The following is a 14573-nucleotide window of genomic DNA, read 5'->3' on the forward strand; positions in this document are numbered from 1 at the left end:
GTGTAAATTAAATTAGGACTTTATTCTTATTTCAATCTCTATCTCTCACTGTATACCAAATATAATACTGAGACTTATTTCAGTCTCTCTCTCCGTCTCCATCTTTCAACCTTAGTCTCTTGGTCTTTATCTCTTCTCCAAACGTTACCCAAAAAACAAAACCCCAAGTCAACATAGTAAACCCAAGAAAAACTTAAATTTATTTGAAACTTTATAAAATGAAGAAAAGTACATTTTTTGCGGAAAAGAAAAGAAAAACTAATCAAAATCGTCGCCTTATGACATATGTACACTTTTGATGACGTGGCATCATATTAGCCGTCAGATTCAATAAAAAATATCCAAAACAATTCTCTCTTTTTTTTTCTTCTCCATTTCTTTGTAGTATCGTCTTCTCACTCTTCTCTTTCATGTTTACTAGTGCATTCCCCCGTGCCATGCATGGGTATGCCACCAAAGAATGAAATTATGTTACATATGATATAGAAATATAAACACAACGTTGTTAATTTGAGTTCAAAATACTTAGAATACATCACTGATTGATACATTTGGAAAAATGCTAAAGAGACTATATATTGCACTGATATCGTCATGAAATATGTTGAAATACTTCTCTATACACAAATTTATTGTCGAGTTTGACGACAATGATCTAGTATTCTGAATTAGCACACGCAAGCCACTCTTTGACGTTACTCTTGATAATGCAACGTATAATTGACCGTGTATAAATACTGGTCTAAGTAAATACAATCCAACTGTGCTTAAGGTCTGTCCTTGATATTTGTTAACGGTCATAGCGAATGAAACAATGATCGGAAACTGTCTGCGTTGGAATCTAAATGGCAAAGCTTGGTTATTAGGAATCATATTCATCTGCGTTATCAGAACGACTTGGCCTATTTTGCCTCCTGTTAGCGTGATGCATTCAGTTACATGGTTACCTAATATCCTTACCTATAAGCTTGTTCCATTACATAACCCGTTTGACTGATCAATGTTACGCAGTAGCATGACCGGAAGACCCACTTTTAGAGTCAATTCATGAGGCGACAAACCAGAGTAATTAATTGCATTAAGGATATTTGGTGTAAGTGTATCCAATTCAGATTCCATGTTTCCTTCTTCGAGACACAAAGTATCTGAGTTTAAATAAGTTTTCACATCGGCATCCACACGTTGCATTATAAATGAGTTAACATCGTTGACAAGATTGAACGATCTTTGAAGAATGATGTGTTGTTGATATTAATCAACAGGTTGGGATAAACAAAGTCAACCAATTGGTCAAAATCTTGAATTATAATTACATCGGGGATTACCACAATAGACTCACCATCAGTGGAATCTCCAATGATACCATCACCTATGTTTAGCAACCATGAAGCAAATTGAGAAACATCACTAAGTGACGTATAAGTTGCTCTAACAATTAAACGCATGTTAATTGTTAGCTTTAATACATTACAATGTTGCCATAGGTAAGCTGAGTTTATGGCTGCTTGGACAATATCTTGGCGAGATCCCATTGGAATTACAGGTAGAATTTGCCTGAAGTCACCACCTAAGACCATAACCTTTTCTCCAAATGGTAGTTCTGGATTATAGTAAGGCTCAAACCTAACAATGTCCCTTAGGCATCTGTCAAGAGCTTCATAGCACAGCTTATTTAACATTGGTGCCTCATCCCATATAATAAGTTTTGCTCTGCAAACCAGTTTAGACAATGAGGTGCCTTGCTTAATGCAACAAATCGAGTCTTCATTCAAGTCCAAGGGTATCTTAAACCTTGAATGTGCAGTGCGTCCATTTGGAAGCAACAAAGAAGCAATACCGCTAGATGCAACATTCAGAACAATTTTCCCTTTGCTCCTTTTAGCCACTGAGAGAGTGTTGTAGAGAAATGTCTTACCGGTTCCACCATACCCATAGACGAAAAAAAAAGCCGCCTTAGTTTCCATTTACTGCATTGATAACCACATCGAATGCTTTCCTTTGATCTACATTCATGTTTGTTAAGTTTGTATCCAACTGATTGCGTAGAACATCAATGTCAAAGTTCAGTTCATCCATGATTAACCGATCATCTAACCCTTCAATAGTGTCAAAGCTTGGAAAAGGCATCCCATCAAGCTCTCTGAGTGATCTGCCGTTAGCCTGTAGTTTTTCCTCTATCTTTGAAAGAGTCAGATTCATTATCTGATCTTCGGATTGTTGCAGGTCTATCAAGGATACACAACGACGCACATATTAATTAGACATAAATTACTTGAATTTAATATAAATTAGCACCAGGAACAAAGATGTAATAATTCAACTTACCTACAGACTGCATAGATTTTCTCTGAAAGTAAAGAATGTCTTCAGACAAAACATCATAACATTGTTGCCACACATTTTCAAGTCTACCCATATTGTTTGACAATAAGAGCATCACGAAAAGGTCATGGATGTAGTTTGCAGAAGCCCAATTACCTGCTTCTAAGATGGCATCAACAAATTCTTTGTCATCTTGCAGAAGGCCCAATGCATAACATGCTTCCTTGAACGTGCTGTACACAATGCCTGCAACTGTACGTATGTCAACAAAACTTACACACGCCTTTTGAATGTTGAGCAGAAGTCTTAAGTAATAATCTTCACCACTTCCTCGTGGAACATGAGTAAGTATTCCGATTGAGAAGTCTTGTTTCCTTGGCATCCACAAAGAAATGTCTTCCTTCCACACGAACTTATTTGGAAACTGGCTATATGTAAGAGTAGGACCAAATGGAAACAACCTATTTGCAAGCATCCAGGCTAGCATCTTTGTAGGCTTGCCATCCACCCTGTCAATGACGTCAACTATGTTTTCATAGTCTCTAAAAACCACCGGATGTTCATTTGGCAAGTGAAAAGGTAATCTAATGATTAAAGGTTCTTTTTGTTGTATGTCGTATCCAAATATTCTCTAAACAGCTTCGCAGGCTGATATGTACCTACAATCATAATAATTCCTGATCTCATCAATAACCTTTTCAAGTTGCCCTTCTTCGTTGCTCTAATAGAAAGAAGTAGTGACACGATCATTTCCTTTGTGAACATATTTAAAAATATATTTTAGTGCCGATGTTTGACATGTATGCTCAATGTTGATGTGGCAACAGTACTTTAGCAACAACGATTGGTTTTACGGGACAATGTATGAGTTATCGAGAACTATGTTTTTCTTCATGATTGTTCTACCATTGTCTCTTCTTCTATACTTGGGGAAGCCTGCCTCATCAATTATAGTCCTTAATCTAAATTGTTTTGGAAAAAACTTAGAGCAACGACCATTGGACATGCATGGGCTGGCATTGTTATGCCTGCCATATAGACCATGGGCCATGAACTTCTCAACTGCTGCATATAGCTTATGCCTGCTATGCTTGTCAGGGATCTCTGATGATATATGTTTGTCTATATCCTCAGGTGTTTTTGGTTTAAATAGAGGATGCATGAACAACAGTATATGAGCGTGCAGTAAACCACGCTTCTGGAATTCAACTATGCACACATCTGCAAATAAGGTGACCAATTAAAAAAAATGAGGTAACATGTAATTAAACATAACATTATCTATACTTACAGCCAGATATTTTGCCAAAGAACTTTCCTTGCTTGAAGTCTGCAATCAATTGACTCAGCTTGATATTAAAAATCCTTGAAACTATGTTAGGCCGATCTTCTGCTTTGAATCCGATATCTTTCAAAAGACGCTTAATCTCATCCCACTCAGGGTTGCATGTTATGGTGATAAAGTAACTTGGGCTACGTGCATACTTGCAAATTACAAAGGCATCTTTACAGTTATTAAACATGTATCTAGGTCCTTCAGTGAAGCTACTAGGAAGGATTATCCTCTGCCCAGTTGACACAGTGTAGTGCATTATACTTGTCAACTCTTAGTTTTGGTTGATTGTGTCTAATGAAGCTAAGTCGTTCTGCCTCGATCATAGTATATGCATCAACTGAGAATTGCTGAAATAATCTCCTTGATTGTAAAAGTATTGGTGATTCATTGTATCGCATTTGTATTCGGTATGCAAAAAACTCCTTTATGCTGATAGTCTTCCTTTTCTTATTAGCATCAAATCCATAACGAACGTATGTCTGGATGCCAACCCTAAAACCATCTTCTCCGTAAGGGAATAATAACGGATATTGAAGAGCCAAGTACAACAAATGTAGAATATCAATCCTTTGCAACTTGTTTGACATGAATTGTACTATAATATTCCTCTCAAGAATTGAGTCATCAATATCCCCTACAACTAAAATTGTAATCTCAGACACAGTTGGTAAGTTATATACTCTTCCATCTTTATCCCGCTTTTTGATTAGCTTCAATTTAATTTTTGGGTTTGAACCATCTGCAAATCTATCTCTAGCAAACCGAAAGGTCTTTTTAAGAGGATTGTGCACATCTAACATCTCTTTAAGATCAGTCACAATTTGATAGTCAACAATATTTGATGCTTCTATAGAGCTGAAATTAGAACAAACATGTTGTACAATGTGTTACATGTAGAGATGAACAATTATAGTGCATTTTAAGTTGTGTGGATAATAAATTATTTTAGATGCAGATTTATAACAATAAACAGAAATTACCTCACGGTAGTTACCCTGTTTTGCAATTCATTCTCAGCGACATATATATACAGTTGAGCAAACATTGGTCTATTATTGTCAGAAAGAATTAAGTTTCTAATGGAATGATAGGTTTGACCACTCAAAGAAAAAGTTGACAGTGCTGACCCGTTATTGATAGCATGATTAACTTTTCCAGCCATTGATGTAAATAAAAACATGGAGTTAATTTTTCTTATATTTTTTTGGAAGTACCTTGCTTTGTCGTTATTCATACTATGTAGGTCCTGCAGGGTTTGTAGTACCATTTTTAGTATTGGTAGTTCTACTTTACCTTCCATGCAACATAATCCAAATTTTGGTATAATATTTCTCCTACTTTTTGATAGTCTCTCGCCTTCCCACATTGATGCATTGTAGTACAAACAACGGTGCACTGGATCACCTGCATCCCAAGCATCTGAAATTTGAAATGGCATGTCACATGATGATGAATTCTGTAACACCCTAATACTTTTAAACTGAGTTAAGCTTTATTTGGATTATATTTAGTAGCTGATATTCAAAACTTTTTGCGAAATTTTTCTTTTAAAATAAATGTGAAATATTTATATAAAATAATTTATAGATAAAAATATTGAATAATTAGTTTTTATTAGAATAGTTACTAGTTGAAAAATATAAATGGATTTGAAAATACTAACAAGAAAAACCGGTGTGCTAAACTATGAAGGTACAACAATGACAAGCTTTACTCATACCAAATAAAAAAAGGAAACATAATAGTTACAATTGCAATCAGTCAATAAGGATAAAACAAGACACATAGAAAATCCTAATTCTCTTAATTTGTTTAACTATGGCTAAAACAATCGCATATTCTTTCTTCTTAAGGTAAACGTTTAATGTTTTATATCTACATCCTCGATAGCTTGCTCCCACTAGTGCACCTGTCTTTTCACTTCAACTGTATTGCTTCGTACTGCATCGTTCCTGAAGATGGTACGGAGAGAGGGGTGAGAAACAAAAGTTTCTCAGTAGTTTATCTATATGGTGTCATCGTATCCATCCCCAGCCACTCCGAGTTTTAAAAATAAAAACAGTGATGATGCAATGTTGTTCAATTATTATTTTCAAAAGTCTTGATTAGTCGGAGTGGTGTGACTTTTAGATGCTTCTCATTTACTTATGTTATGACATGTGTAATGCATACAAAATGCCTATAGCATTAAAACATATAAAGGTAAACTCATAAATCTTGGTATGATGTTCTCATAGGCCATAAAGTAAGAACACATAAATAATAAATAAGAGAAGAATAGTAACATTGCCATAGATAAGTCAAACAGAATAGATCTAAATAAAATAGAGATCTTAAACAATATCATACATCATACAAAAAGGAACTTTGGATAAATGAAGGATCTTTAAATGCAACCATAATCATAAATTAAAAAGGATAAAAGAAGAACAATCATGATCATACTTTTCATTGTACTTTTCATTACTTTTTCTCGTAGCTTTTATGGAAGGTATTGAGCTCAAACCGGTATAAAAATGGGAGTCCACTTCCCTTACCGAAGGTTCTTATCCCGAACGTTTTGGCGATCACCTTCCCTTACCGAAGGATCATCTCGATCGATCACCCTCCCTTACCGAGGGATCATCTCGATATCTTGTCTTTGGGGGTCACCTTCCCTTACCGAAGGATCATTCCCTCAGTTCAATTTACAATCAATGTTATTTAGACATACACAAGAAGGAAGTTATTGCAACCAAGATATATATTATTATAAAATTGAAGGGAGTCTCCTTCCCTTACCGAAGGTTCTCAAAAGTTTACCGATCACCTTCCCTTACCGAAGGATCATCTCGATTCGATCACCTTCCCTTACCGAAAGATCATCTCGATTATCTTGTCTTTGGGGGTCACCTTCCCTTACCGAAGGATCATTCCCTCAGTTCTTTAATGCACATAAGATTGTTATTATAATGCATCATGGGTATGGAGAAAAGAAACATTATATCATGACGTGCAAGGCTAACATATACGTTCAAAAACATTTAAGATATGACATATAAAAATTAGCACAAAACCCCCTACCTCGAGTGAAGTTCCGCTAGGTATTCCGATGCAAATAGATGTGGTTTGTTAGTGAAGAGAAACTTGTTTCATGACTAGAATTTGGGTATACTAGAATATTTTGTATAGAAAAAGGGAATAGAATGAGAAAGAAAGGATCAAATAGCTCTTAGGTATGTGCAGATTATGTTAGGAGGCATTTAGGTGAAATCTTCAATCTGGATCGTCACTTTGTGAGCTCTATAACCTTTTTTACGTTTGGAATTTGGAATTAGCTATTAGAGACAGATTTATAGAAAATTAAATTATCTTTAAAACGAATTTTAAATGAAGTAAATTGGATAACCACCGCTTGAGATATTTTTGAAATACTGTTAATATATCAGGCTGGCTAATAAGAGCGCGATTTTCTACTCTGAACTCGTAACCGATTTATCTATCTAATTTAATTTGAATTTGATTTTATACCGAACTTAAGGAATAGAGCTAGTATTCTTATCTTTTCATATAACTAAATATCATTCAAATCTAATAAATGTAGAATTAATTATGACTATATTTTAAAAGGTTGTTTATTGTCGGTTAGAGATTTACTACCACTAGTGTTTTCATATATTTAAATTTTAAATTCAAATATTAAATCATTACCATTTTAATTAATTAATTAGTTATTAAATAATGATTTGATTCAAAAAGTTGGGATGTTACATTCTCACCCCTTAAAAAAGATTTTTGTCCTCAAAATTCGCGTCTTTTAAGAACATACTAATCAACCTCGTCTTATCCTAGTAGGTTTTATCTACATTTTATCTACCTTTTTTCTTTTTATAGGAATATATGATAGTTCCTAACATACATAAGTTCAATCAATCCATACATTCAATCAAATCAAGTAAAGTTACAAAACAGTTCTATTCTCTATTCTCATCATGAACTAACTAAGTGCACTAAATGTGAATTAAACGTTTAAGTTCAATATGATTATATAAAATAGATTCACATGATAGATAATTTCATTCATTTTTTTTAATTCAAACACCAAAGAGGAAGAAAAGAAAAAACTAATCAAAGAAGTTAATGTCAATTCAAGCTAAGCAAAAACATGATAAACAGGGTTCGAAAAAGTAAAGATAATTAGTCTCATGCAAGTCAATTACTTCACATTCTCTTTTTTCCTCTGATCAAAGAGGTAATATAGTAACATAAAGAGCATACACATAAAAAAAACGTGTAGGGTCACATGTATAAGAGAATTTTATAATAATAGGACATACTAAATAATCACATAGAGTTCATAAAAATGCATGTACTCTTAGCTTAAATGGCTTGCGAGATAGTAGTAATAATTATAAAAATAGAATTTATAAAAAAAACATAAGGATATGCATGTACTCTCGATTACAAAGACTTAAAGATAATAGATTTTGCACATGGAAGAATTTGAATGATTAAAATGTATGAGTATAAAATAAGAAAAGAAAGAATAAAATATAAAAAAATAATCATGATAACAAAGGCATCATACAACAACATGAAAATGAGAGGATAAATAAAACACATGCTAAGCATATAAAGTGACAAAAACATAATTTCTTAACCCCTTTTTTTTTAACGTCTCATGTGTATTTGGATATATCTTTAACTATGAGTGGGGTGTTTCTAGATGATCTATGTTTTAACATTAACACATGCACATTTTGATCATAAAATTACGACAATAAGCCTCAAACAAAACATTCAAGAGCACAATAACTTTTACTATTAGATGATCAAATATTTCTAATCTAAATTCATCACATAGAAAAGATTTTACGATATAATACTATTTATAACTAAATGATAAATTAATCTTGCAAGTGTCCTATGGGATCAAATTGCTCTGATACCAAAATGTAACACCCTAATACTTTTAAACTGAGTTAAGCTTTATTTGCATTATATTTAGTAGCTGATATTCAAAACTTTTTGCGAAATTTTTCTTTTAAAATAAATGTGAAATATTTATATAAAATAATTTATAGATAAAAATATTGAATAATTAGTTTTTATTAGAATAGTTACTAGTTGAAAAATATAAATGGATTTGAAAATACTAACATGAAAAACCGGTGTGCTAAACTATGAAGGTACAACAATGACAAGCTTTACTCATACCAAATAAAAAAAGGAAACATAATAGTTACAATTGCAATCAGTCAATAAGGATAAAACAAGACACATAGAAAATCCTAATTCTCTTAATTTGTTTAACTATGGCTAAAACAATCGCATATTCTTTCTTCTTAAGGTAAACGTTTAATGTTTTGTATCTACGTCCTTGATAGCTTGCTCCCACTAGTGCACCTGTCTTTTCACCTCAACTGTATTGCTTCGTATTGCATCGTTCCTGAAGATGGTACGGAGAGAGGGGTGAGAAACAAAAGTTTCTCAGTAGTTTATCTATATGGTGTCATCGTATCCATCCCCAGCCACTTCGAGTTTTAAAAATAAAAACAGTGATGATGCAATGTTGTTCAATTATTATTTTCAAAAGTCTTGATTAGTCGGAGTGGTGTCACTTTTAGATGCTTCTCATTTACTTATGTTATGACATGTGTAATGCATACAAAATGCCTATAGCGTTAAAACATATAAAGGTAAACTCATAAATTTTGGTATGATGTTCTCATAGGCCATAAAGCAAGAACAAATAAATAATAAATAAGAGAAGAATAGTAACATTGCCATAGATAAGTCAAACAGAATAGATCTAAATAAAATAGAAATCTTAAACAATCATACATCATACAAAAAGGAACTTTGGATAAATGAAGGATCTTTAAATGCAACCATAATCATAAATTAAAAAGGATAAAAGAAGAACAATCATGATCATACTTTCCATTGTACTTTTCATTACTTTTTCTCGTAGCTTTTATGGAAGGTATTGAGCTCAAACCGGTATAAAAATGGGAGTCCCCTTCCCTTACCGAAGGTTCTTATCCCGAACGTTTTGGCGATCACCTTCCCTTACCGAAGGATCATCTCGATCGATCACCCTCCCTTACCGAGGGATCATCTCGATATCTTGTCTTTGGGGGTCACCTTCCCTTACCGAAGGATCATTCCCTCAGTTCAATTTACAATCAAGGTTATTTAGACATACACAAGAAGGAAGTTATTGCAACCAAGATATATATTATTATAAAATTGATGGGAGTCTCCTTCCCTTACCGAAGGTTCCCAAAAGTTTACCGATCACCTTCCCTTACCGAATGATCATTCCCTCAGTTCTTTAATGCACATAAGATTGTTATTATAATGCATCATGGGTATGGAGAAAAGAAACATTATATCATGACGTGCAATGCTAACATATATGTTCAAAAATATTTAAGACATGACATATAAAAATTAGCACAAAACCCCTACCTCGAGTGAAGTTCCGCTAGGTATTCCGATGCAAATAGATGCGGTTTGTTAGTGAAGAGAGACTTGTTTCATGACTAGACTTTGTGTATACTAGAATATTTTGTATAGAAAAAGGGAATAGAATGAGAAAGGAAGGATCAAATAGCTCTCAGGTATGTGCAGATTATGTTCGGAGGCATTTTGGTGAAATCTTCAATCTAGATCGTCACTTTGTGAGCCCTATAACCTTTTTTACGTTTGGAATTTGGAATTAGCTATTAGATACAAATTTATAGAGAATTGAATTATCTTTAAAATGAATATCAAACGAAGTAAATTGGATAACCACCGCTTAAGATATTTTCGAAATACTGTTAATATATCCGGCTGGCTGATAAGAGCTCGATTTTCTACTCTGAACTCGTAACCGATTTATCTATCTAATTTAATTTGAATTTGATTTTATACCGAACTTAAGGAATAGAGCTAGTATTCTTATCTTTTCATATAACTAAATATCATTCAAATCTAATAAATGTAGAATTAATTATGACTATATTTTAAAAGGTTGTTTATTGTCGGTTAGAGATTTACTACCACTAGTGTTTTCATATATTTAAATTTTAAATTCAAATATTAAATCATTACCATTTTAATTAATTAATTAGTTATTAAATAATGATTTGATTCAAAAAAGTTGGGATGTTACATTCTCACCCCCTTAAAAAAGAATTTTGTCCTCAAAATTCGCGTCTTCTAAGAACATACTAATCAACCTCATCTTATCCTAGTAGGTTTTATCTACATTTTATCTACCTTTTTTCTTTTTATAGGAATATATGATAGTTCCTAACATACATAAGTTCAATGAATCCATACATTCAATCAAATCAAGTAAAGTTACAAAACAGTTCTATTCTCTATTCTCATCATGAACTAACTAAGTGCACTAAATGTGAATTAAACGTTTAAGTTCAATATGATTATATAAAATAGATTCACATGATAGATAATTTCATTCATTTTTTTTAATCATAAGGATATGCATGTACTCTTGATTACAAAGACTTAAAGATAATAGATTTTGCACATGAAAGAATTTGAATGATTAAAATGTATGAGTATAAAATAAGAAAAGAAAGAATAAAATATAAAACAATAATCATGATAACAAAGGCATCATACAACAACATGAAAATGAGAGGATAATTAAAACACATGCTAAGCATATAAAGTGACAAAAACATAATTTCTTAACCCCTTTTTTTTTAACGTCTCATGTGTATTTGGATATATCTTTAACTATGAGTGGGGTGTTCCTAGATGATCTATGTTTTAACATTAACACATGCACATTTTGATCATAAAATTACGGCAATAAGCCTCAAACAAAACATTCAAGAGCACAATAACTTTTACTATTAGATGATCAAATATGTCTAATCTAAATTCATCACATAGAAAAGATTTTACGATATAATACTATTTATAACTAAATGATAACAAATTAATCTTGCAAGTGTCCTATGGGATCAAATTGCTCTGATACCAAAATGTAACACCCTAATACTTTTAAACTGAGTTAAGCTTTATTTGGATTATATTTAGTAGCTGATATTCAAAACTTTTTGCGAAATTTTTCTTTTAAAATAAATGTGAAATATTTATATAAAATAATTTATAGATAAAAATATTGAATAATTAGTTTTTATTAGAATAGTTACTAGTTGAAAAATATAAATGGATTTGAAAATACTAACATGAAAAACCGGTGTGCTAAACTATGAAGGTACAACAATGACAAGCTTTACTCATACCAAATAAAAAAAGGAAACATAATAGTTACAATTGCAATCAGTCAATAAGGATAAAATAAGACACATAGGAAATCCTAATTCTCTTAATTTGTTTAAATATGACTGAAACAATCGCCTATTCCTCCTTCTTAAGATAAACGCTTAATGTTTCGTATCTACGTTCTTGATAGCTCGCTCCTAATAGCACACTTGTCTTTTCACCTCAACTGAGCAGTGTATTGCTTTGTGCCGCATCCTTCCTGAAGATGGTATGAGAGGGGTGAGAAACAAAAGTTTCTCAGTAGTTTATCTATATGGTGTCATCGTATCCATCCTCAGCCACTTCGAGTTTTAAAAATAAAAACAGTGATGATGCAATGTTGTTCAATTATTATTTTCAAAAGTCTTGATTAGTCGGAGTGGTGTCACTTTTAGATGCTTCTCATTTACTTATGTTATGACATGTGTAATGCATACAAAATGCCTATAGCGTTAAAACATATAAAGGTAAACTCATAAATTTTGGTATGATGTTCTCATAGGACATAAAGCAAGAACAAATAAATAATAAATAAGAGAAGAATAGTAACATTGCCATAGATAAGTCAAACAGAATAGATCTAAATAAAATAGAGATCTTAAACAATATCATACATCATACAAAAAGGAACTTTGGATAAATGAAGGATCTTTAAATGCAACCATAATCATAAATTAAAAAGGATAAAAGAAGAACAATCATGATCATACTTTTCATTGTACTTTTCATTACTTTTTCTCGTAGCTTTTATGGAAGGTATTGAGCTCAAACTGGTATAAAAATGGGAGTCCCCTTCCCTTACTGAAGGTTCTTATCCCGAACGTTTTAGCGATCACCTTCCCTTACCGAAGGATCATCTCGATCGATCACCCTCCCTTACCGAGGGATCATCTCGATATCTTGTCTTTGGGGGTCACCTTCCCTTACCGAAGGATCATTCCCTCAGTTCAATTTACAATCAAGGTTATTTAGACATACAAAAGAAGGAAGTTATTGCAACCAAGATATATATTATTATAAAATTGATGGGAGTCTCCTTCCCTTACCGAAGGTTCCCAAAAGTTTACCGATCACCTTCCCTTACCAAAGGATCATCTCGATTCGATCACCTTCCCTTACCGAAAGATCATCTCGATTATCTTGTCTTTGGGGGTCACCTTCCTTTACCGAAGGATCATTCCCTCAGTTCTTTAATGCACATAAGATTGTTATTATAATGCATCATGGGTATGGAGAAAAGAAACATTATATCATGACGTGCAATACTAACATATATGTTCAAAAATATTTAAGATATGACATATAAAAATTAGCACAAAATCCCTACCTCGAGTGAAGTTCCGCTAGGTATTCCGATACAAATAGATGCGGTTTGTTAGTGAAGAGAGACTTGTTTCATGACTAGACTTTGTGTATACTAGAATATTTTGTATAGAAAAAGGGAATAGAATGAGAAAGGAAGGATCAAATAGCTCTCAGGTATGTGCAGATTATGTTAGGAGGCATTTAGGTGAAATCTTCAATCTGGATCGTCACTTTGTGAGCCCTATAAGCTTTTTTACGTTTGGAATTTGGAATTAGTTATTAGAGTCAAATTTATAGAGAATTGAATTATCTTTAAAACGATTCTTAAATGAAGTAAATTGGATAACCACCGCTTGAGATATTCTCGAAATACTGTTAATATATCAGGCTGGCTGATAAGAGCGCGATTTTCTACTCTGAACTCGTAACCGATTTATCTATCTAATTTAATTTGAATTTGATTTTATACCGAACTTAAGGAATAGAGCTAGTATTATTATCTTTTCATATAACTAAATATCATTCAAATCTAATAAATGTAGAATTAATTATGACTATATTTTAAAAAGTTGTTTATTGTCGGTTAGAGATTTACTACCACTAGTATTTTCATATATTTAAATTTTAAATTCAAATATTAAATTACTACCATTTTAATTAATTAATTAGTTATTAAATAATGATTTGATTCAAAAAGTTAGGATGTTACAAATTCCACATCTAAGTTTCATGTTTCAATATAAGTGAATTATACGTTAATCACATTTGCATGAATTATCCGCTCTAGTCGCTAAATTTTCTCTCAGTTTGACATGTCAAAGACTAATCTTTTACGAATCATAATTTTATTGAAGAGTTTGCCATTAATCGATGGATTATTACATGCACAAAACAAAATTTAAACTCTCAATATTTACTTAAGCAAATTAGCAAATTAACCACTAAACCAATCTAACTTGACAAAAATTTTAAAATTTTTAACTAGAAATAAAAGAACCAATTTGTCAAATGTCCCAAAAAGAAGAACCCCTTATAAGAAAATACAAATATATGATAGGTGTCATATTGTGGAAGAAAATGGTTGCTCCAAAATTGTTGCCTAATTAAAGAAACATTTCTGACCAATCAAATACAAGAGTCATTATGGGTTTTGGCTATCTACAATTCTTTCATATAAGATATTTATAGGAATTAGATTTAGTTTAGCTGTTTCATCACAAGATACTCCACTTTACAATTTTTTACTCATTAAACAATCAATCATGCACAAGATAATCTATTTTATAATTAAACTTCTCACATACGATCCACTTTTAAAAATAAATATTGCTACATAACCAAA

At 32.2% G+C, this 14573-nt stretch overlaps 1 protein-coding gene across 1 annotated transcript; it reads right to left on the reverse strand.

Annotated features, from left to right (window-relative positions):
• On the reverse strand, nucleotides 1188-3845 carry LOC107620950. Its single transcript, XM_016323026.1, has 5 exons — nucleotides 3614-3845; nucleotides 3351-3543; nucleotides 2326-2831; nucleotides 2008-2225; nucleotides 1188-1910 (listed from the first exon to the last, which is right to left on the reverse strand). The coding sequence occupies exons 1-5, from the start codon at nucleotides 3843-3845 to the stop codon at nucleotides 1188-1190; spliced, it is 1872 nt and encodes a 623-aa protein (XP_016178512.1).

This window comes from Arachis ipaensis, chromosome B10 (genome assembly GCF_000816755.2).
Source record: "Arachis ipaensis cultivar K30076 chromosome B10, Araip1.1, whole genome shotgun sequence".
Lineage (NCBI taxonomy): Eukaryota > Viridiplantae > Streptophyta > Magnoliopsida > Fabales > Fabaceae > Arachis > Arachis ipaensis.

Coding starts and splice junctions, on each gene's coding strand:
- LOC107620950 (XM_016323026.1), bottom strand. CDS start 3,845: ATGTTTAATAACTGTAAAGATGCCTTTGTAATTTGCAAGTATGCACGT. Junction 3,544..3,613: donor CTTTGGCAAAATATCTGGCT/GTAAGTATAGAT, acceptor CCTTATTTGCAG/ATGTGTGCATAGTTGAATTC. Junction 1,911..2,007: donor CAAACTTAACAAACATGAAT/GTAGATCAAAGG, acceptor GGAACCGGTAAG/ACATTTCTCTACAACACTCT.